The 25,029-nt window shown below is 45.7% G+C and overlaps 1 protein-coding gene across 1 annotated transcript in view; it reads left to right on the top strand.

Moving 5' to 3' along the window:
* LOC135057079 (uncharacterized) overlaps positions 1-25,029 on the top strand; it is a 174,040-nt gene that overhangs the window by 63,520 nt on the left and 85,491 nt on the right. The window contains 2 exon segments of the mRNA XM_063962977.1: positions 363-2,681; positions 22,614-22,759. Of these exon segments, the coding sequence (XP_063819047.1) occupies positions 363-2,681; positions 22,614-22,759 (2,465 nt within the window).

Genomic DNA, 25,029 nt, shown 5'->3' with positions numbered 1-25,029 from the left:
CAGGTCTTCTTCAGTGAATAATTATTTCACATGCTTCCCCCATATAGAACCTGCTTTGGTACATCTCCTTAGTCATGGAGTTTGAAAGAGAAACAAATTATGTTGCCTGAGAATTTTGTTACTTTGAAGAACTCCATGGTATCCCCATATATCCCTCTCTTCTTTGTGTTTATATTTTGCAGAAATAGTTGTGGAATTCACTTCAGACAAGGATGGTAGAGAGGAGATCAGTGATAGACCTTCTGGGGATGTGAACTTTTACCTGTATCTCATGAGGAAGAGGCTATATCCCCCTAGCTATGGCTGCCGTGTAGTTCTTCCAGTAACATAATTTGCTTATATATATATTTTATTCCCTGTAGGTGAATGCAACAGAAGAAATATATTGGCTGAACGTCCCATTGTATCGCGAGATTGTGAAATTGAAGCTAAAGATATCATGCGAGATTCTCTGGAAAACTCTGTGATCCCAATTCTACATCCAGAGCCTCAAAGTGCAGATATATTATCTCTTACCTCTAACCAAGAGGAATTTTCACCTGTTAACTCAGATATTGGTCCGTCCATCACATCTCTTAGAGAAGATACAATATTTCCCAGTACTGTACAGGACAAATGCTTTACACAGAGCACGAAGCTTATTACCCATCAGCCACCTGAGACAGGCGAGAGGCCATTTCCATGCTGTAAGTGTGGAAACTGTTTTTCACAGAAATCACATCTTCTTCTACATGAGAGAAGTCACACCGGTGAGAGGCCATTTTCCTGCTCTGAATGTGGAAAATGTTTTAAACTCGAATCACAGCTTGTTAAACATCAGAGAAGTCACACAAGTGAGAGGACATTTCCATGCTCTGAGTGTGGGAAATGTTTTACATGCAAATCACAGCTTGTTATACATGAGAGAAGTCACACAGGTGAAAAACCATTTCGATGTTCTGAGTGTGGGAAATGTTTTACATGCAAATCATATCTTGTTAAACATGAGAGAAGTCACACAGGTGAGAAACCATTTCCATGTTCTGAGTGTGGGAAATGTTTTAATCAGAAATCAGATCTTGTTATACATGAGAGAAGTCACACAGGTGAGAAACCATTTCCATGTTCTGAGTGTGGGAAATGTTTTACACGCAAATCATATCTTGTTAAACATGAGAGAAGTCACACAGGTGAGAAACCATTTCCATGTTCTGAGTGTGTGAAATGTTTTAATCACAAATCAGATCTTGTTATACATGAGAGAAGTCACACAGGTGAGAAACCATTTCCATGTTCTGAGTGTGGGAAATGTTTTACTTGCAAATCAGCTCTTGTTAATCATTATAGAAGTCACACAGGTGAGAGGACATTTCCATGCTCTGAGTGTGGGAAATGTTTTACATGCAAATCACAGCTTGTTATACATGAGAGAAGTCACACAGGTGAGAAACCATTTCCATGTTCTGAGTGTGGGAAATGTTTTACACGCAAATCATATCTTGTTATACATGAGAGAAGTCACACAGGTGAGAAACGATTTCCATGTTCTGAGTGTGGCAAATGTTTTAATCAGAAATCAGATCTTGTTATACATGAGAGAAGTCACACAGGTGAGAAACCATTTCCATGTTCTGAGTGTGGAAAATGTTTTGCACACAAATCACAGCTTGTTATACATGAGAGAATTCACACAGGTGAGAAACCATTTCCATGTTCTGAGTGTGGGAAATGTTTTACTTACAAATCAACTCTTGTTAATCATTATAGAAGTCATACAGGTGAGAGGACATTTCCATGCTCTGTGTGTTGGAAATGTTTTGCACACAAATCACAGCTTGTTATACATGAGAGAAGTCACACAGGTGAGAAACCATTTCCATGTTCTGAGTGTGGGAAATTTTTTACACGCAAATCATATCTTGTTATACATGAGAGAAGTCACACAGGTGAGAAACCATTTCCATGTTCTGAGTGTGGGAAATGTTTTAATCACAAATCACATCTTGTTATACATGAGAGAACTCACACAGGTGAGAAACCATTTCCATGTTCTGAGTGTGGGAAATGTTTTGCACGCAAATCACATCTTGTTATACATAAGAGAAGTCACACAGGTGAGAAACTATTTCCATGTTCTGAGTGTGGGAAATGTTTTACATGCAAATCAAAGCTTGTTATACATGAGAGAAGTCACACAGGTGAGAAACCATTTTCGTGTTCTGAGTGTGGGAAATGTTTTACATGCAAATCAAAGCTTGTTATACATGAGAGAAGTCACACAGGTGAGAAACCATTTCCATGTTCTGTGTGTGGGAAATGTTTTACTTTCAAATCAACTCTTGTTATGCATCAGAGAAGTCACACAGGTGAGAAACCATTTCCATGTTCTGAGTGTGGGAAATGTTTTAATCACAAATCAGATCTTGTTATACATGAAAGAAGTCACACAGGTGAGAAACCATTTCCATGTTCTGAGTGTGGGAAATGTTTTGCACGCAAATCACATCTTGTTATACATGAGAGAAGTCACACAGGTGAGAAACTATTTCCATGTTCTGAGTGTGGGAAATGTTTTACTTACAAATTACATCTTGCTGTGCATGAAAGAAGTCACACAGGTGAGAAGCCATTTCCATGTTCTGAGTGTGGGAAATGTTTTACTCTCAAATCAAATCTTGTTAAACATCAGAGAAGTCACACAGGTTAAAAGCCATTTCCCTGCTCTGAGTGTGGGAAATGTTTTGCAGAAAATCAACTCAATATTTCTAGAGAGGATATTCTAGAGTTGGCTTTGACATAAATGGACATCAGCAGACGCAGCCTAATTAATAAAGGGAATAGAAAAGTTATAAAGAGTTTAGAAAAATTTGTTTCATTTGTATAAAAAAACAAGCCCTAATTAAAATTTATAAATAAATTTGAGATATATACAAAGATTTAACAAGCACATCACACTATGCTCATGTACAATTTTGCCATTATTTTTATGATTGCATTTTTTTCTTGTTTTTATATTTTCTTAATACTTTACAAACAATATAGTACAGGCAATTTGTTACGTTACTGGCGCTGTGCAAACTCTACGTAGATATAGAAAAAAGGATGAGACTTTGTATCAAACATTAATAAAGTGTAAATGTAATTATTATAAAATGTCATTTGCATAAAGTCTCAATAAAGTGAAGATGAAATAACACATAAGTTGTGTCTTATTGGTGTTAGTGGTGCCCATATGAAATTTATGGAATACCACATTACAGTGTAGATCTACCTATTGCTAGAACTCCATTGGTGGGATGTGATGGAGTCCAGGATCGCTGGAGGTGCAGGATGCTGGATGATCTCAGACGTTTTTGTAAAGGCACAATCACAAGGCGTGGTTTTGCATTGTAAGGTATTGCCCCTTTAAAAAAAAAGATCGTCTGGAATCCCGCACCTCTGGAAATCTCAGACTTCATCACATCCCGCCGCATATGTTCTTTCCAAGGATGGTCTAATAAAAAGGAAACTTCATCCTCCCTGACATCCTGCCGGTAGCCTCTGTAAAGCCAATGTTATGGAGAATACTCCTGGTGTAACAAGATCTGCAATAGCACAAATGATATGGACAGTGCATTCAATGTTCTGTTTAGTGTCATCAAAAATTATATAATAAAATACACAAATATGTCTAGATTACATTGTTCAAAGATAGAAAATATGGCTATCCCGGACCATGTGCCGATATGCTTCACACTGACGCTCTCTTCCCCTAGATTGCTCTCCTTTAATTGGAGGACTCTGTCTTATTTAGTAAACTCACCAGACTTTGGAGCATCGCTTTTTAAATTATGCAGCTGACAATATCCATCATACAGCTGACATACATTTGTTTTGAGCTGCATCCAAGTCTGTACTCCGGGGTCACGTTATTGTATATGTCACCGCTAAGCACTAAAGAGGCTGCAGAAACTTAGTTTAGCTGTCTCCAATTCTTACTCCGACCTGCTGAATAGCAACACCCCGGAGACCCGTCAGGTGTACACAGACACTAAATCACTGTATGATACTTTATGCACAGAGCCCAATACTCCCTGGACTACCAAAAACCCTGATACTTTACATAGGGCAATAAAGCTGGCAAGTTAGTAGCCCCCGTGGTTCACAGTCCACAACCCCCGGTAAACATCCTGAAAATCACCTGAGACACAGGACAACTGACCTCTGCTCCTGACATTGGGGGTAATTCCAAGTTGATCGCAGCAGGATTTTTGATAGCAATTGGGCAAAACCATGTGCACTGCAGGGGAGGCAGATATAACATGTGCAGAGAGAGTTAGATTTGGGTGGGTTATTTTGTTTCTGTGCAGGGTAAATACTGGCTGCTTTTTTTTACACTGCAAATTAGATTGCAGATTGAACACACCCCACCCAAATCTAACTCTCTCTGCACATGTTATATCTACCCCTCCTGCAGTGCTCATGGTTTTGCCCAATTGCTAACTTTCTTGCTGCTGCGATCAACTCAGAATGAGGGCCATTGCTAATTTGTTTTTAGATTATTATACGCCTTTATATACTGCTCCCCCTGATAACCCGTCTCTAGGTATGGAATTTATTAGGAAGGTCGGAGCCCTGACATTAACAGAGGACGAACATGACGCCTTAGTAGCTCCCTTTTCAGAACAGGAAATTTGTTCTACTATTAGTTGATTAGCTAACTGTAAAGTCCCAGGTCCTGATGGACTAGGTGCTGAATACTATAAACTGCTGTACCCTCATTATTACCGCGTCTACTAAAATTATTTCATTCCACATTGTCAGGTGAAAAATCCCCGCCTGACTTTAATCAGGTCAGGATCACTATACTGCTAAAACCAGGGAAAGACCCCAACACAAGTCCAATCACTTCCTTATTGAATCTTAAATTAACAAGTATAGCGGCACAGCGTTTACAGGTCATCTTGCCAAAATTGCTCCAACTCTTTCAAAGAGGTCGATCATCGGTGCATAATATTCGACAGGTAGTGGCGGTGCTGACTCAATCAGCGAATGAACCCTCAGGCACAGGTCCCGGAAGTGATCAAGCCAGTACACCAGGTGAAACGCATCCTCAGAACTGCAACACTGCCGTGGTCATTCTTCACTAAGGGACCTCTGCTCACTCCTCCAGCATCCGTGTTCAGCTCGCACAGCCTGCAGCATGGGAGTCCTACACAGCTAGTTTCTGGCCGGCACTAAAGGGGGAAACAATTCACTGTTTCCAGCATGACCAGTGTTTCCCTAATGCAAGCCTACAATCCCTATTTACACATTGTAGTGCATGCAGGACAGCGTAGCTCAATTGTTGCCCCAGGTGGGGTCACAACCACAAATGGTGCATTAATGTACACAGTGTCCATTTACAACTTTGTGTATTGCTGTATGAACCAGCAGCTGGGGAATTTTCATGATGAATTGGGAGTTGTTTTATTTTGTCATTCGTTTTTGATACCTATATGAGAGTGACCTTATTTGCTTCCTTCATAGCGTTTTTTTCTTATGACTTGGAACTCCTAATAACCATATAATGCTATCCCTGTGTTGTTGGGTAAAATAAACCAATTGTTGGTGCTTTTTAAAATCTATGTATCCTTTATACTTATTTTTTCAAATGGACTCTCATTGATTCAGGAGTACAATACATCATATCTAAACCCTGTCTAACATGGACAGCAGATCTGTTCTATACTTCTTGCTATTTCTTGCTGATTTCTATACTGGTAGATTTACAGAAATTACCAATTTCTTGCACCTCTGAGTGCTGGGTGGACTCTCATTTGTGATCCTTGAGTCATCACTCGGTATAATTACTACTATCATACTACACTGTCAATGTCCAATACCGTCCGATCTTGCAAGCTAAGCAGTGGTGGGCTTGGTCAGTACCTGGGGGTAAATTTACTAAGGTGGGAGTTCTATTTAAGATGGGATGTTGCCGATAGCAACCAATCAGATTCTACTTCTCATTTATCTAGACCCTTCTAGAAGATAATACCTGGAATCTGATTGGTTGCTATGGGCAACTTTCCATCTTAAATAGAACTCCCATATTAGTAAATTTATCCCCTGGATGGGTGACCTCCTGGGAATACCAAATGTAGGAATTGGGACATCATTTGACTCTGTGCCCAACACTGACAGCAGATCCACCTTCTATAACTTCCTTCTCTCTATGGTTAATCTCCATATTTGAATCCTCATAATTTGTTATCTTTTCCTCCCGACATCATATGTTTGAATATTGAAGTTTATAGTGGGGTCAAGTAGGAAATGGATCTGGCCTGGGGTCTTTGTGATAAACTTACAAATTTTCTGAAATTGTGTGTACTGTATATGTTAAAAGTGCAAATTAGAAGAATTTGAAATATCTTGAAATAATCACATTGACCCCTCCCGACTTTATAAGTGTTGTGTAATTACACTTTTATTTCTATTCTAGTATATATCGACATGTTCACTATAATAAAAGTTAAATTTTATTGCTATCTTCATCACATTATTTATGTTCTAAAGGGTGCACCCAAAAGGTCTTCTTTTCTTTCCCTATTATCTACATATGAGACCCTCCAGTTTCCCCTCGATCCTCACCAATGACTTACTGATCGCAACCATTTGCAAAGCCTGGCGACATTCTCCAGAATGGGAGTCTCAACACATAATACAATTTTTCTCCCACTCTCTCATAATTGTTAGGCGCCGCAGTCCGTGGCGCCGCTCGGTCCGTTTCCTAGCGACGACCGTGGCCGCTACACCTTCCTCCTTGCCCGCCCGGCGCCTAGCATCTAGGGATGCCGTGCATGCTGAGCCGCCGGGTCCCTAGCAACTAGGGCCGCTGTGCGTGCTGAGCCGCCGGGTCCCTAGAAACGCTAGGACGCCATGCGCTCCGAGCCGCCGGGTCCATAGCAACCGGGATGCCACAGGCGGACCGCGTTCCCCATTGCAGGTATTGATTAATTAAGTGTTCACACATGTTTCTCTGATCGTGCAGCAAGGCAGCTGCACAACATTTTTTGTAATTGGGCTCAGTGCTCTTATTGGAGGGTTCCCTGTTAAATGCCTCCTCCGTGCCTCACACAGACGCCGGTGATAGCTTCCTGCATGCTGCTCATGTTTGGTGAACGTCTGTTCCTGGTCTGCTGTGCCCGGTCCCTCCAGTTCTGAGTTCCTGAATCTTGGAGTTCGTCACCCGGTCCCAAGAAGTTCTTCTGGTCCTCATTTACTTATGGGAGTCGATCGAGGTTCTCACTTGGTTTCGTGAGTGGCGGCCCTGCTGCGTGTTTCGGTCTAGGCCGCTTTAGTATCGTTTTCTTGTACTGGAGCATTTGTGGAGGTTTCCGCTTCCATAGTCCTCTCCGGAACTCGGCGGTGCCGTGTAGGAGAGTGGACAAGTGGAATATTTTGGTTGTTCTTTTCCCTGGTGGTAAGCCGCCCATACTTTTAGTTTCAGGTTAGCCAGTAGCCCCTGGCCTTGTTGTTTCAGTTAGAGGGCCCTTCGTTATCACCCTGTCTCAGTTCACTCTTTGTCTCTCATTAAGACCTGAGGGGGCATCGGAGTTGGGCAGACGTAATCCGCCCTTCAAACGCGGCTGCCATGGGCCCAAGAAACCATAGTCTCGCAAGAGTGAACTGACAGCACGGATAAGACTACGGAGATAGGGTGCCAGGGGCTATTCCCATTCCGTTTCCCTTTCCCAGCATTACGTCCTGGTACTCAGGTCCTACCGTATAAGACCTCCCCTGACCTGAGTATCAGGATCATAACATTATCACCGGCCCAAAACATAAAAAGAAAAAAAGGGGTTTAATTTTTTCCATTTTTGTTTTGGTGAGTCTAAAAATTCGGCTTCATGAATCCGGCAGGTTTAGGGCCGAATCCCGGTCAGCTTTTGGTTAACCAAATTCAAGAACTAACTCAGATTGTTCAGGACCTTACTCTTCGGGTGAAATCGCAGGAAGATCTTTTGCGAGCCTCCCCGAGTGTGGTCCCAGAACCAAGAATGCATTTACCTGACCGTTTTTTGGGTAACCGAAAAGATTTTTTTAATTTTAAGGAAGCTTGTAAGCTTTATTTTCGTTTAAGGCCTCGTTCCTCTGGTACTGAGTCTCAGCGGGTTGGGATTGTTGTGTCATTGCTCCATGGTGATCAACAGACCTGGGCGTTTGGGTTAAGAACAGATGATCCTGCTTTGTTATTAGTAGATGCCTTTTTTAAATCTTTAGGCCTGTTATATGATGACCCAGATAGAGAGGCATCAGCTGAGAGTCACCTGCGTGCCCTTAAACAAGGAAAAAATCCAGCAGAGGTGTATTGTACCGAATTTCGCCGTTGGTCAAACGACTGTGGCTGGAATGACCCGGCCCTGCGCAGTCAGTTTCGCCTCGGTTTGTCTGAACTTATTAAAGACAGTCTCCTTCAGTACCCCGCTCCTGAGACTCTCGACAAACTCATGGAGCTTGCTATTAAAATAGATCGTCGTCTCCGAGAGCGGAGGGCTGAAAGAGGAACAACTTTTAGGCCTAATCCTTGTGTTTATACCTTTCCTGATGACGTCAAGGAGCCCATGCAGATGGGTCTCTCCCGGCTGTCCCCAGGGGAAAGAACCAGAAGATTAAGTTCTGGTCTTTGTTTGTATTGTGGTGGTAAGGGACATATTGCTCGCAACTGCCCAAACAAGTCGGGAAACGCTCTGACCAAGTGAATTGTGAGGGGGTTCACTTGGGTCTGCAGCTAATCTTCTCTAATGATTCTCTATTAGTTCCTGTTAAGATTTCCTTTGGCAGCCTCAGTTCATTGGTGTCGGCCTTCGTCGACAGTGGAGCTGCAGGAAATTTTATGTACTTAGCTTGGGATAAGGCTTTAGGCATTCCACAGATACCATTAGATAAACGTATCACCATGCACGGCTTGGATGGGGGTCCGCTTTCCAATGGAATAATTACTCACCGCACACCTCCAGTATTGCTGACAGTGGGGGCCTTACATTAAGGAAGACATAGAATTTTACCTTACACATTGTCCGGCAGTTCCTGTAATTTTGGGTCACCCCTGGCTTGCCTTTCATAATCCCACCATTGATTGGCGGTCTGGGGAGATTTCCCAATGGGGTCCTTTTTGTGTTAAGGAATGTATTTCCCATCCAGTCCGGGTTGCGGCAGTCGTCCCAGAACTTATTCCTGTGGAATATCAGGATTTTGCCGGTGTTCTCCAAAGGCAATGCGGACATTCTGCCTCCCCATCGGTCCTATGACTGTGCGATAGAGTTAGTTCCAGGTTCCACTTTACTTAAGGGGAGATTATATGCCCTGTCCAGGCCAGAAACCACGGCCATGGATAATTACATTCAGGAAAGCCTGCAAAATGGCTTTATTAGGCCTTCGAAATCTCCATTGTTGAAAAAAGATGGGTCGCTCAGACCATGTATCCTTTGCCATTGATTTCAGTGCTTTTTGATCAGTTACGCTCCGCCGTGATCTTCTCAAAAATCGATCTTAGGGGAGCTTACAACCTCATCCGAATAAGATCTGACGATGAGTGGAAGATGGCTTTCAGCACTCACTCGGGTCACTATGAATACCTGGTGATGCCGTTTGGGCTGTCAAATGCTCCTGCGGTATTTCAAGACCTCATCAACGATGTTCTCCGTGACTTCCTTGGGAAGTTCATAGTCGTTTATTTAGACGACATTTTGATATACTCTGAGTCTATGGAACAACATATTACCCAGGTACGTCTGGTTCTTCAAAAACTACGGGAGAATCCTTTATACGCTAAGCTTGAGAAATGTGATTTTCACATCACAGAAGTGTCCTTCTTGGGGTACCAGGGATTTTTCATGGAACCGAAAAAACTCCAGGCCATCCTTAATTGGGCGCAACCCACTAATTTAATAGCAATTCAGCGCTTTTTAGGGTTTGCAAATTATTATAGGCGATTCATTCATACCTTTTCTGATCTGGTCGCTTCTATAGTAGCAATGACTAAAAAAGGAGCGGATCCTTCCAATTGGTCGCCTGAAGCTGAGTCTGCCTTTCGGGCCTTGAAGCAGGCCTTTGTCTCGGCTCCTGCCCTCAGACACCCTAATCCGGAGCTCCCCTTTATTGTTGAGGTTGATGCCTCAGAGTTTGGAGTGGGGGCTATCCTTTCTCAGGAAGAGTCGGAGTCTCAGGAATTACATCCTTGTGCCTTCATGTCCAGGAAATTCTCCTCCGCAGAATCAAACTATGACGTCGGTAATCGAGAATTGCTGGAAGTAAAATGGGCTTTCGAGGAGTGGAGGCATTGGCTGGAGGGAGCTAGGCATACTATTACAGTATTTACTGACCATAAGAACCTGCAATATGTTGAGTCAAACGGCTTAATGCTCGGCAGGCACGTTGGGCATTGTTTTTTACTCGTTTCAGGTTTATCACCACCTTCAGGCCTGGTTCCAAGAATATGAAAGCTGATGCCCTGTCACGTTGCTTTCTTCTGGTTCACAATAGCAATCCTGTTACTACCCCCATAGTTCCATCTTCAGTCATCCGGGCAGGCCTCACACAGGATTTATTTACTCAGTTAAACCAGCTTCAACAGCAGGCTCCTAGAATTACTCCTGCTGGTCGTCTTTTTGTCCGTGAATTTTTGAGAGGCACTGTTTTAGCTGAGTTTCATGACAACAAAGTCTCCGGTCATCCAGGTATCACTAAGACCTTGGAGTTAGTCTTTCGCTCGGTGTGTTGGCCTAGTCTTTCTAAAGATGTAAGGGAATTTGTCCATTCCTGTCAGGTTTATGCACAGCATAAGGTCCCTTGTTCGTTGCCGATTGGGCAACTCATACCTTTAGCCGTTCCTCTCAGGCCGTGGTCTCATATATCCATGGATTTCGTGGTGGACCTTCCCCTTTCAGCTGGATTTCGAGTCATTTGGGTGGTAGTGGACCGTTTTAGTAAAATGGCTCATTTCAATGCTCTTCCCCGATTACCCTCTGCTCAAGGGTTGGCAGTTTTGTTCCTCCGCCATGTGTTCGGGCTCTATGGTTTGCCCACTGACATTGTCTCTGTTCGGGGTCCGCAATTCATCGCACGATTCTGGAAACATTTCTGTGACTCATTGAATATGAAACTGTCTTTAACATCTGGTTATCATCCACAGTCTAACGGGCAAACCGAACGAGTCAACCAGTCATTAAAACAATATTTATGCTTGTATTCGGCCAAACTCCAGAATGATTGGTCTGAATTTCTTCCTTTAGCCGAATTTGCTTATAATAACTCTTGTCATTCTTCCACCAAGGAGTCCCCATTCTTTTCAGTCTTTGATTTTCATCCTAGAGCCAACTCTTTTTTTCCATCATTTTCAAGTATCCTCATTGACCTTAACCTCCCATCTCAGAACAATTTGGAGAAAAGTGCACTTTGCCCTGAGAAAAGCTCCCTTCCGAGAAAATAAATATTTTGATAGGCTCCGACGTCCTTGCACTTTTAAGGTGGGAGATAAGGTGTGGTTGTCAACTCGCAACATCAAGCTCCGACAACCCTCGGCTAGATTGGGACCCAAATTTATTGGACCGTTCCTTATCATTTAGAAGGTCAACCCAGTTGCCTTTCGGCTACGCTTGCCAAGATCTCTCAGAATTGGAAATACTTTTCACTGTTCCCTTTTGAAACAGTATTTTTCTTCCAGGAGATTTCCTCGGAGGACTTCCCAGGGTAGTTCTCCGGTGGATGTTCAGGGGCAACAGGAGTTCTTGGTAGAGAAGGTTTTAGATTCAAAAGTTTCCCGGGGCCGGCTTTATTTTTTGGTTCACTGGAAAGGCTATGGTCCTGAGGAAAGGTCTTGGGTCCTGGATAAGGATCTACATGCCCCTAAACTCAAGAGATTATTCTCTCAGGAATTTCCTCAGAAACCTGGCTTTAGGGGTTCTTTAACCCCTACTCAAAGGGTGGGTGGACTGTTAGGCACCGCGGTCCGTGGCGCCGCTCGGTCCATTTCCAAGCGACGACCGCGGCTGCTACACCTTCCTCCTTGCCCGCCCGGCGCCTAGCAACTAGGGACTCCGTGCGTGCTGAGCCACCGGGTCCCTAGCAACTAGGGACACCGTGCGCGCTGAGCCGCCGAGTCCCTAGCAACGCTAGGATGCCGAGCCACCGGGTCCATAGCAACGGGGACGCCACAGGCGGACCGTGTTCCCCGTTGCAGGTATTGATTAATTAAGTGTTCACACATGTTTCTCTGGTTGTGCAGCAAGGCAGCTGCACGACATTTTTTGTAATTGGGCTCTGTGCTCTTATTGGAGGGTTCCCTGTTAAATGCCTCCTCAGTGCCTCACACAGATGCCGGTGATAGCTTCCTGCATGCTGCTCATGTTTGGTGAACGTCTGTTCCTGGTCTGCTGTGCCCGGTCCCTCCAGTTCTCTGAGTTCCTGAATCTTGGAGTTCGTCACCCGGTCCCAAGGAGTTCTTCTGGTCCTCATTAACTTGTGGCAGTCGATCAAGGTTCTCACTTGGTTTCGTGAGTGGCGGCCCTGCCGTGTGTTGCGGTCTAGGCCGCTTTAGTATTGTTTTCTTGTACTGGATCATTTGCGGAGGTTTCCGCTTCCATAGTCCTCTCCGGAACTCAGTGGTGCCGTGTAGGAGAGTGGACAAGTGGAATATTTTTGTAAGCCGCGCATACTTTTAGTTTCAGGTTAGCCAGTAGCCCCTGGCCTTGTTGTTTCAGTTAGAGGGCCCCTTGTTATCACCCTGTCTCAGTTCACTCTTTGTCTCTCATTAAGACCTGAGGGGGCATCGGAGTTGGGCAGACGTAATTCGCCCCTTCAAACGCGGCTGCCATGGGCCCAAGAAACCGTAGTCTCGCAAGAGTGAACTGACAGCACGGGTAAGACAACGGAGATAGGGTGCCAGGGGCTATTCCCATTCCGTTTCCCTTTCCCAGCATTACGTCCTGGTACTCAGGTCCCACCGTATAAGACCTCCCCTGACCCGAGTATCAGGATCATAACAATAATGGGGGTAATTCTGACGCTTGCTAGTGTTTTTTACAGCGCTACAGTTAGGTCAGAACTGAACATACGTATGCACCGCAATGCGCAGGTGCGTTGCATGGATACAAAGCGGATCATTGCTGTGTGATGGGTTTTATGAAGAATCCATTTGCACGGCCGATCGCAAGGTGATTGACAGGAAGAAGGCATTTGCGAGTGGCAACTAACCGTTTTCTGGGAGTGGTTGGAAAACCACAGGCGTGTCCAAGTGTTTGCAGGGCGGGTGTCTGACATCAGTTTCGGCCCAAGACAGGTTTTAGTGATCGCAGCGGCTGAGTAAGTTCTGGGCTACTCGGAAACTGCACAAAGATTTTTTGTACCGCTCGGCTGCACATGCGATCACACACTTAAAATACACTCCCTGGTGGGCGGCGACTATGCAAACGCACGACTGCAAGAAACAGCTAGCGATCAGGTCTGAATGACCCCAATGTCAGTGTTTGCAATTCTTCAGCCCACGGCTCTACTTTAGACAACGCCTGGGAAAGGGGTGGACTTGGTTTATACTATTTCATATCTTGGAGGAGACCTGCTTGAAAATATCACCCTTCATCAATTGCGTGAAAAATACCCAAATCTCTCTGTCCCACTATTTGTATACTACCAAACACGTAGTTATGCTTCTAGTTTACCTTCTCCGAAACGGCGTCTACTGATGGGTGTTTCCTCAGATTCCAAGTGTTTTATATGTGCTGCACCAGGCGCGGATTTGTACCATTGTATCTGGAGCTGCCCTGAGCTCAATAAATATTGGATAACAATATGTAAATACATAAAAGATGCCTATACATGTCTCCATCACTCCCACTCCGGAGTGGGCTCTTTGGGATATATACACATCCCCAGTGCAAAACAGACCATCGGTAGGGCAATAAATATTAACAATACTATCTCAATGGATCTCATCCGATACATTTACATTGTCCCTGTACTTACCTCGGGTTACATACTTATTCCAAAAGGATTGGCTTTATAAAGAAGCCTTAATAAAGAAAAGACTGAAGAATTATTTGATATTTGGTTGCCCCATCATAAATCGTTTTCTCCGGCAGGGTCCACAGGATAACAATGGGATATGATGGAGCGACAGCGGATTGGCACCAATCGATCAAAGCTTTCTGGCCTCCCAGGATGCAATGGGCCCGTCCATATATCCCCGCCTACTGACTCAGGCAAATCAGTTTTTTGTTTGGTGCGGCAGGAGCCAGACCATGGTCAGAGGGCTGCTATTTTTTTAGCAGCCATAAGCTTTCTTCTTTTATTTTTAGAGTCCTACTAGTGTCTTATACGTGTATTAGAAAGAGTCGCTCCAACAACTCTCCGCCGGGTCGTGACGGTGCTTACCCACAAGTACAGTGCTGTTCCGGTGAGCATCTGTGTCGGATATACTAGCAGGTCCAGCAGACGTTACCAGGCTGTGGCCAGAACGCGGGGAGAAGGTAAGGCATCGGTTCTGCTTACCTAGATGGAATACGGACACAGCCACACTGTTTTGGGAGGAGACTACCAATCAGTAGCTGACGAGGCTGCCACCGCAGGTGCACCAGCGCTAGGCCTTAGGGATCATAGGCTCCAGGAATAGCATGAGGCTATGATCCCTAGGGTTGATGTCCGCAGGGGGAGTCAGACGCTCTCCTAGTCGCCCCTCCCCCCGGTTCATGACCAGTTTCCTCCGAGTCTCCCACCATGAACTGTTTGCTCGCATCCATCCCAGACGCTGTGCATGAGGGGATCAGGTCGCAGCATAGGCGGCTCTATGACCAATGTGTCTGTGTTCGCTATAGGTTCATGGAGCGGCAGTGTACAATAGTAACGTCTGGATCCACTCAGCGTTCGCTATCGTATTGATCGATCCTGTATCCCACTCTACTGAGTACGGGTTATACAGTACTACATCTCTACCTTTTTGAGTACGAATAGTTAGATAAGTGCCTATTGCATATAAGTCTGTATACATTTACTGTTTCTTTCGCATTGCGTCTGAATACGTTTAAACATGATCAGTAATATGTTCTACTACATACTTAAAAATGTGTTTGTAGTTGATGATGTGCTCATATTGCTAATGTATAACGTGACTGACTGCTAGTGTGATTGCTGACTTTACTATATGTTTGTCAGTTGTTTTTCTGATCCTCAATGCTGGTGCATGGGTAGGGTCAGACTATGTCACTTTAGAAAGTTTAAAGTGATTATAGTCACAAATTGTGTAGTACACTGTGAAAGCGCTGATTATTTATCATGTCTAAGAGCGGCAAAGGAGAGGAAGGTACACTCACAGCAACACCAACACTCGCATCATGTTTGTCTTGCAAAACTGTATTATCCTCTCAGGATCTGGTTCAGGATGGTTTGTGTACAAATTGTTTTAGTTTTAAGCAAAATACAAGGCAGATCCCTGTACAACGTCAGGTACAGATGGATCCACCTTGGTCTGTGTTTGCACAGACCTTGTCCAGTATAGCTGAATGGATAATTTATACAGCTTCTGTAGCAGGAATGGGTTACACTATTAACCCTTACATGCAGCTCCCTACCTATGGTATATCATTTCACCCAGAAGCTTTTCAAATAAAACAAGCTGATAAACCAACAGTAAGTAAATCTTCACCTTCACAGGCTACACATGAGGATTCATCGGAAGATGAAAGCTCAATTAATTCTACTCTGGCATATGAAGTGGAAGAAGAAGGTCTCAGCTCAGTGGATATAGCCAAGTTAATTAGAGCAATGAAAGCCATTCTATCCTTAGAGGATTCAGCAGAGCCTGTGTAAAAAACCAAGGCACCTGTGTTTAAACATCCCAAGACAGTTAAGACTGAGTTTCCAGGGTCAGCTCAGCTGATGGAAATCATGGAAGAGGCTTGGGCTGCGCCCAATAAGAAATTTAGGATTCCAAAAAAATGGGATTCCAATTATCCTAAAGTAGATGCACACGTGATTCGATTAGTGCGAAAGTCTATATTGCCTTTGCCTTCAACATCATTAAATGATGTCACGGATAGGAGAGTAAATGGTTTTCTAAAAACCCTATTTTCAATGTCCGGGGCAGTCATAAGGCCAGCCATGGCTTCAGCTTGGATGGCAAAGGCAGTGGCTGCCTGGGCTGATACATTTGAGGGGGGTTTTTCAGTAGCTTCTAGAGAGCAGAAATCCCATATAGCTCATATAAAACAGGCTGCAATATTCTTGGAAGAAGCAGCATGTCAGGAATCGTCTTATCAGACTGGCATCCGTCCGCCGCTGCGGACTCCGTCCTGGCTCCCTGCGGTCACCTGTCACCTATGCCCCTGCCATGGGACATCATCTGGATCCTGGGGGCACTCCTGAACCAGCGGGCGTGTGCGCGCCGCGTCCCCGCTAGGCCGCGGCGTGGGCGCCGCCATGACAGTCTCCAAACAGCTAGTATGCTGCGGCCAATCCGGTGCGTGGCCGCACCCACTTTCCTTTTCTCCATCCAATCCCTGCACACCATGGGGTATATAGGAGGCACAGTTTCACCTCACAGGCATCCTGGACTTTGTGTCATTCTGACTACCTGCATGAAAGGATCAGCTCCTGTCTCTCCTGAGTTCCTGCTAAGAACTTATACTCCTGGTGATTCTGCTTGCTTCCGTGGAACTTCAAGGCTCAGCAATACCGGCAACCTGCATTGGGCTTCACACCCATCACAACCTTGTGTGCTTCAGCCTGCGGTTGAAGACTAAACTCCAGGTGTGTTCATTCCTCCACCTGTGACACAGCTTGCTGCTGCCAGTGCCTGATCACCTGCACTGTGAGTTGGTCTCCTGCTAATGCTCAGGTTTGCAATTTCCATCAACTGCCTTAGTTCTTTGTTTTAAAACCCTGCTCTGGTTTCTAAACCAGTATCATTTCATTGACATTCATTCTGCTGTTTTATTTTCCGGATATGATTTCTCAAGTCACCTATCATTCATTGCCATAGACTATTTGTTACCATTTCAAGTATTTTCCATCTGCTATTATTTCTGCTGCATTTCTGTTATTATTTATCTGCTGAATAAATACCATTGCGCTCATGCGCAAGAACGTGATACAACCTCCTCGTCTCTTTCCTCCTACCTCCACTGACCCACTAGCGCCCCCTCCGGGGACACAGACCAAACACAATCTGACAGTAAGTCCAGGATCGATGGACTCGGATGGTGGACGGAGTGTGGGGTCAGAGGCCTTGCAAAATCTGGTCTCCCGTCTGGATGGTCAAGAGGTTGCGCAGCAGCAGATGCTTCACTTTCTACAAGGGATGTCCTCCCGATTGGATACACTGCAGCAGTCCCTGCCAAGTGTACTCTCACCTACTGTTACCCCAGCACCTGCCAGTGCTGTAAGTTCTTCTGTGTCGGCTGCATCAGCTCCAGTGTCACGTCTGCACCTGCCCGTGCCGAGCAAATATGATGGCAGTCCTAAATTATGTCGCGGGTTCCTTAACCAGTGCGAAATACAGTTTGAGTTATTGCCACATAACTTTCCTACACCAAGGTCCAAGGTTGCCTACATCATTTCCTTACTCTCTGGATCTGCTTTGAATTGGGTGTCTCCTCTGTGGGAACGTGCTGACCCCCTGATCAATAACTACTCTGACTTCGTGTCAACCTTTAGACGGATCTTTGACGAGCCTGGTCGTGCAACATCAGCTTCGGCAGACCTGATCCAAATTCGTCAAGGCAACCGAAGCATGGGACAGTATGTCATCCAGTTCCAGACGTTGGCTGCAGAGGTCCAATGGAACAACCAAGCTCTGGTAGCAACCTTCTGGCACGGACTTTCGGATCGGATCAAGGACGAACTGGCAACCCGTGACATTCCTGTTCAACTGTCTGACTTGATCTCCCTGTGTATAAAGCTGGACTCTCGCATCCGCGAACGCAATAATGAACGCGCTCGGAGTGAGCCTCGCAGAATAAGGTTCATACCCCCTGTACAGTTCCAGCCTCCTTCTCCTTCTGACGAGCCTATGCAGGTAAATAGGTCCCGCCTAACCCATGAGGAACGGGCAAGAAGAATACGAGAGAGGCTCTGCCTATACTGTGCTGCTGCGGGTCACCAAATTAACTCCTGCACGATGCGTTCGGGAAACGCCAGATCCTGACTTGGAAAGGAGGAGTCAAGTTAGGATCATTCAGTCAAGCTCCTTCTCAACAAGATCTCATTATTCCGGTGACGCTAGAAACTTCCGTTGGGCTCCAGTCTGCGTCAGCATTAGTGGACTGCGGTGCTGCAGGAAATTTTATCACCCAAGCTGCGGTAAACAAATATTGCCTGTCTACCTGTGAACTTTCTTGTCCTGTTTACATTACTGCTGTGGATGGTAGTAGAATCTCCAAAGGGAACATTTCACATCAAACTACCCCAGTGGTTCTGGGAGTTGGATTTCTCCATTCAGAAATTATCAAGTTCCTGGTCATTCCTCAAGCCACCCAGGAGATTGTCTTGGGCATGCCTTGGCTCCAGCTACATAACCCACAGTTCGACTGGACAACGTTGCAGCTTACCTCATGGGGTTCACACTGTCATCATTCCTGCTTAGCCCAAGTGTGTCCTCTTAAGTCCACCGAAGTGAAGTCACAGCTAAGTCTTCCAGCAGTTTATCAAGACTTCGCAGACGTCTTCTGCGAAAAAGCTGCTGATATCCTGCCGCCCCATAGGGAATGGGATTGTCCCATTGATCTCCTTCCTGGCAAGAAGCCACCCAGGGGGCGCACCTATCCTTTGTCTGTTCCTGAAACAGAGGCGATGAGTAACTACATTAGAGAGAATCTTCAGAAAGGATTCATCCGTCCGTCATCATCACCCGCTGGCGCAGGTTTCTTCTTTGTCAAAAAGAAGGATGGAGGACTGCGTCCATGCATTGACTATCGGGGTCTCAACGACATTACCGTCAAGAATAGTTATCCTTTACCACTCATTACCGAACTGTTTGATAGAGTTAAGGGGGCTCGCATCTTCACCAAGTTAGATCTCCGCGGTGCCTATAATCTCATCAGAATCCGGAGTGGTGACGAGTGGAAGACAGCCTTCAACACTCGTGACGGCCATTATGAATACCTGGTAATGCCATTTGGGTTGAGTAATGCTCCAGCGGTATTCCAACACTTCGTGAACGAAATTTTTCGTGATGTCCTGTATAAGTACCTCGTTGTTTACTTAGATGATATTCTTATCTTTTCTCAAGACCTTCCATCTCATCGCCTACAAGTCTGTGAAGTTCTCCGACGTCTTCGTGAGAACCGTCTCTACGGGAAGTTATCCAAATGCACCTTTGAAGTTCCCTCTATACCCTTCCTGGGGTATATAATTTCCGGATCGGATCTTCAGATGGACCCGGCAAAATTGGAAGCCATTGCCAATTGGTCCATTCCAAACTCCCTCAAGTCAATCCAGCGATTCCTGGGTTTTGCCAACTATTATAGAAAATTTATTCGAGGATTCTCCACTCTCATCGCTCCCATTACCAACCTGACTCGGAAAGGGGCAGATCATTCCAACTGGTCAGAAGAAGCCTTGGCAGCCTTCCGGAAGATCAAGTTAGCCTTTATGTCTGCTCCAGTGCTGTCACAGCCAGATGTCAACAGGCCGTTCGAGTTGGAGGTAGATGCCTCTAATGTTGGGGTTGGAGCTGTTCTCTCCCAGAAGGGATCTGATGGGAAAGTCCACCCTTGTGGATTCTACTCTCGCAAGTTTCTTCCTGCAGAAGCTAACTACTCCGTGGGAGATCAAGAGTTATTGGCAATCAAACTGGCTCTCGAGGAATGGAGATATCTCCTAGAAGGGGCCAAACATCCGTTTAACATCTTCACGGATCATAAGAACCTGCTATACCTAAAAGCAGCTCAGTGCCTTAACCCTCGCCAGTCCAGGTGGGCTATGTTTTTCTCTCGTTTTAATTTTAGGCTTCATTTCCGCCCAGGTTCACAGAATGTGAAAGCCGACGCATTATCCCGGTCCATGGAATCAGAAGAGGGAACATCTGACTCTGTGCCACATTCCATCCTGAGTCCCGTGGTTTTCGCTACCTCTCAAGTCTCTCCAGCTCCACCTCCGGGTAAGACTTTTGTTTCCCCAGAACTCCGTCCCAAGTTGCTAGCTTGGGCCCACCAATCCAAGTTTACTGGTCATCCTGGTGTCCTGAAGACATTCAAGTTCCTTTCTGCGTCATATTGGTGGCCGAAGATGAAAGTGGACATCCAGGATTTCGTGGCATCCTGTCCTAAATGTGTGCAGCACAAGACTCCTCGTCAGTCTCCAGCAGGTCAGTTGCAACCCTTATCAGTCCCTAGTCGTCCTTGGTCTCATCTATCAATGGACTTTATCACTGATCTTCCACCTTCTCAGGGACATAACACTATTTGGGTTGTAGTGGACAGATTTTCCAAGATGGCTCATTTCGTTCCTCTCCAGGGTCTCCCTTCTGCCCCGAAACTAGCCCAGATCTTCCTACAGGAGATCTTCCGTTTACACGGGTTACCCTCCGAAATAATATCTGATCGGGGGGTACAGTTTGTAGCAAGGTTTTGGAGGGCCCTCTGTTCTGCCATGCAGATAAAATTGAAATTCTCGTCTTCATACCATCCTCAGACGAATGGGCAGACAGAGAGAGTCAATCAGGAACTTGAGACTTTCCTACGGCTATATGTGACATCCTCCCAGGATGATTGGTTTAATCTGCTCCCATGGGCCGAGTTTGCCCATAACTTTCGTTACCACACTGCTACAGACACGACACCATTCTTTGCAGTCTATGGGCAACATCCCCGAGTACCTGAATTTCAAGAACTTCCGCACATAGATGTTCCTGCTGCCACTACTGCTCTGACCCAGTTTTCCTCCATCTGGAAAAGAATTCACGTTTCCCTCAAAAAAGCCTCCAGTCGATATAAGGTCTATGCCGACCGTAAAAGACGTGCGGTTCCCCATTTGAAACCGGGGGACAGGGTTTGGTTATCAACCCGCAACCTTCGTCTCAGGGTTCCATCCATGAAGTTCGCACCACGCTTCATTGGTCCTTACCCTATTGAGAGTGTCATCAACCCAGTGGCTTACAAGTTGAAATTACCACCTTCACTTCGTGTTCCTAATGCCTTTCACATTTCTCTCCTCAGACCTCTAGTCCTAAACCGCTTTCAGAATACTCTTCCAGCAGGTCCCAAGGTTCGAACTCAGCGGGGCGTGGAATTTGAGATCAACAAGATTCTGGACTCTCGTTGCCGGTATGGACGTCTCCAGTACCTGGTCGATTGGTTCGGTTATGGTCCAGAGGAGAGAAGCTGGGTGAATTCATCTGATGTCCATGCTCCTAGGTTGGTCCGTGTTTTCCACAGCACTCATCCCTCCAAACCACGTGGGTGTTCGGTGTCCACCCCTAAAGGAGGGGGTACTGTCAGGAATCGTCTTATCAGACTGGCATCCGTCCGCCGCTGCGGACTCCGTCCTGGCTCCCTGCGGTCACCTGTCACCTATGCCCCTGCCATGGGACATCATCTGGATCCTGGGGGCACTCCTGAACCAGCGGGCGTGTGCGCGCCGCGTCCCCGCTAGGCCGCGGCGTGGGCGCCGCCATGACAGTCTCCAAACAGCTAGTATGCTGCGGCCAATCCGGTGCGTGGCCGCACCCACTTTCCTTTTCTCCATCCAATCCCTGCACACCATGGGGTATATAGGAGGCACAGTTTCACCTCACAGGCATCCTGGACTTTGTGTCATTCTGACTACCTGCATGAAAGGATCAGCTCCTGTCTCTCCTGAGTTCCTGCTAAGAACTTATACTCCTGGTGATTCTGCTTGCTTCCGTGGAACTTCAAGGCTCAGCAATACCGGCAACCTGCATTGGGCTTCACACCCATCACAACCTTGTGTGCTTCAGCCTGCGGTTGAAGACTAAACTCCAGGTGTGTTCATTCCTCCACCTGTGACACAGCTTGCTGCTGCCAGTGCCTGATCACCTGCACTGTGAGTTGGTCTCCTGCTAATGCTCAGGTTTGCAATTTCCATCAACTGCCTTAGTTCTTTGTTTTAAAACCCTGCTCTGGTTTCTAAACCAGTATCATTTCATTGACATTCATTCTGCTGTTTTATTTTCCGGATATGATTTCTCAAGTCACCTATCATTCATTGCCATAGACTATTTGTTACCATTTCAAGTATTTTCCATCTGCTATTATTTCTGCTGCATTTCTGTTATTATTTATCTGCTGAATAAATACCATTGCGCTCATGCGCAAGAACGTGATACAACCTCCTCGTCTCTTTCCTCCTACCTCCACTGACCCACTAGCGCCCCCTCCGGGGACACAGACCAAACACAATCTGACAGTGCATTAGATATGGGTACTATCACCTCCAGGCCATCAGCTTCAACAATAGCTGCTCGCAGAGCAGTTTGGTTACGTATGTGGAAAGCGGATTCAGAATCTAAGAAGGTTTTGGAATCTTTGCCTTTTCTGGAAATATTCTTTTTGGTAAAGAATTGCCAGATAGTCTTGAGTCAAAAGCAGACTCCAAAAAGGTCAAGTTCCCTTCCACATACAGCTACAAACTTAAAGTTCTGGTTTTCCGTCCCTTTCGGTCTCAAGGAAAAGCTAAGGGAAAAAGTGATCGCAAGCCCCAATACAACAAGTCTGGTAAGACTAAAAACATTGGGCTAACAGGGGGCCGGCTTCCAAATCAGAAAATATTCCATCAGTCTGATGGTGCGGGCCTCCACCTGGGGGACCCCAGGGTAAGGGGTCGACTTCTTCAGTTTGCACAGATCTGGCAGCAGTCTACAACAGATGCCTGGGTGCAGGAAGCGGTATCTCTAGGTTATGCTTTTCCCTTCAAGAATGTCACGCTCGGCTGGAAATGAGAATCCGGCAACTGAGGTTTGCCTGAGGAAGCAGACACTGGCGAGGGAAGAAGATGAGGTGGAGGTTACCAAGATGAGATAGTCACTGAAAATAATGAACTGCCGGTGATAATCTGTGACTTGAAAACTGAAGACTGTGAGCTGTGGCTTGAATAACAAGGCTGAGGAGCACTGAAGATGAAGGACTGTGAATGGTGAGCTGTGGCTTGGATAACGAGGCTGAAGAACACTTGAAGATAATGAACTGTGGTTTGAAATACAAGGTTGAAGTACACTGAAGAAGGACTGTGAACGTTGAGCTGTGGCTTGGATAATGAGGCTGAAGAGCATGGTAACTGTCGACGACCAAGATCCTTGAAGAAACAAGATTACCGAGTACGCCCCTCTCAGATGGTATCAGGTTAGAGACGGTGGGACTGCTGCAATCAGAAAGACCGAGGCAGTGCAAAACTGGAGAGTAACCAAGGTACCGAAGTAACCTGGGAGCACAGGGCTGGAGATCCTACACCTAAGTAGTAACTTGAAGCACTGGCACTCATAACCTGACCCAGCTCCCTTTTAAGAGGAGAGATCTCCCTATATTGGCTGGACAGAATGAGCCTGTTCAATAGGTACAAGCTTTGGTCTCCAACATGGCCGCTCCTGTGCAGCAGACACATTTTAGTGTTTACCACCAGAACTCCCCCTGGCCTCTCCGGATGCACTCCCTAGTGCCAGCAAGCCCGCTGCAGCAGCCTCCGGCTACTACCAGCGGACCCGCCAGCATCTCCGCACATGGACCCATCGCAGCATCCCAGCACCGCCACTGCCCGCCAAACACCTGAGCAGTAACCACCATGGCTCTGATCGTACGGTAAGGATCCGGGACGTGACAGTACCCCCCCTTTGATGGTGGACTCCGGACACCTTCGTGGTTTGATTGGACACCTGGCATGAAAGGCTTGAATTAGTCTTGGAGCGTGGACATCCTCTGCAGATACCCAAGACCTCTCCTTAGGTCCATATCCTTTCCAGTCAATAAGATATTGGAGACTACCATACCGCTTCCGAGAGTCGATCTGGTTAATTTCAAATTCATCTTCTTGAGCAGACTGGATTTTAAGAGTCTTAGGCAAAGCAGCCTGAAATCGGTTGAGAACTAGAGGTTTCAAGAGAGAAATATGGAAAGCGTTCGGAATTTTCAAAAGGGGAGGTAGTTTTACCTTGTAAGCTACTGAGTTTAAGACCCTTTCAATCATGCTCATCTCCCTACTCCGGCTAATGTCTCTGCATACTCTACACGTAAGGTAGGTCCTTCATGGGCAGCACAATAGGGTGCTTCAGCAGAACAGATTGGTAAGGCAGCCACATAGGTCTTCCATTTACACTATCATTAGACATTATGCCATGGATACTTTTGTCTCTCATGATGCTAAATTCGGGTGAAAGGTCTTCGTGTCTAAACAGGAGCGTCCCCGCCACTTAAACTGGCTTTGGGAATCCCAATGTTATCCTGTGGATAACCTGTGGACCCAGCCAGAGAAATTTACTGTTATGCTAACAGCTTACCGTTGATAACGGGATTTCTCTTATGTCCACAGGTATCCACAGGGGTCCCTCCCTGATGCACCTGATTTGAGGATCTTGACAATCTCTAAACCTCTTCTTTCTTGTATGGAAGGGCGTGCATGTGTGTTCTTATTGCCTGAACAGGGTACTACCTGATGCTCCTGCCTAAATTGCTGTGGAAAGAACTGATTTGACTGAGTCAGTGGGCGGCATATATGGAGAAGCCCCGATGCATCCTGGGAGGCCAGAAAGCTCATGACTGATTGGTGCCAATTCCGCTGTCGGTCCGGCATATCCCAATGTTATCCTGTGGATACCTGTGGACATAAGAGAAATCCCGTTATCAATGGTAAGTTCTTACCATAACGGTACATTTTTAATTGTTTGTAGAGTTAAACCGGTTTGTGAGAAATATTTGTAGGAAACATTTCTTTGATAGTACTAAAAAGGCCCTTAGCTCAGAGACATCAGCTGTATTGGACCAACATGATCAATCAGGTCTAGATATCCTAAATTAATTATTATTGGAAAATATTGATCTAGACAAGCTATAGCTGAGCTTCCTATTTTTGATGTGAATAATGTGGAGCCTGTAC

This window comes from Pseudophryne corroboree, chromosome 3, assembly GCF_028390025.1.
Source record: "Pseudophryne corroboree isolate aPseCor3 chromosome 3, aPseCor3.hap2, whole genome shotgun sequence".
NCBI lineage: Eukaryota > Metazoa > Chordata > Amphibia > Anura > Myobatrachidae > Pseudophryne > Pseudophryne corroboree.
This window is presented reverse-complemented; position numbering and strand designations above follow the sequence as displayed.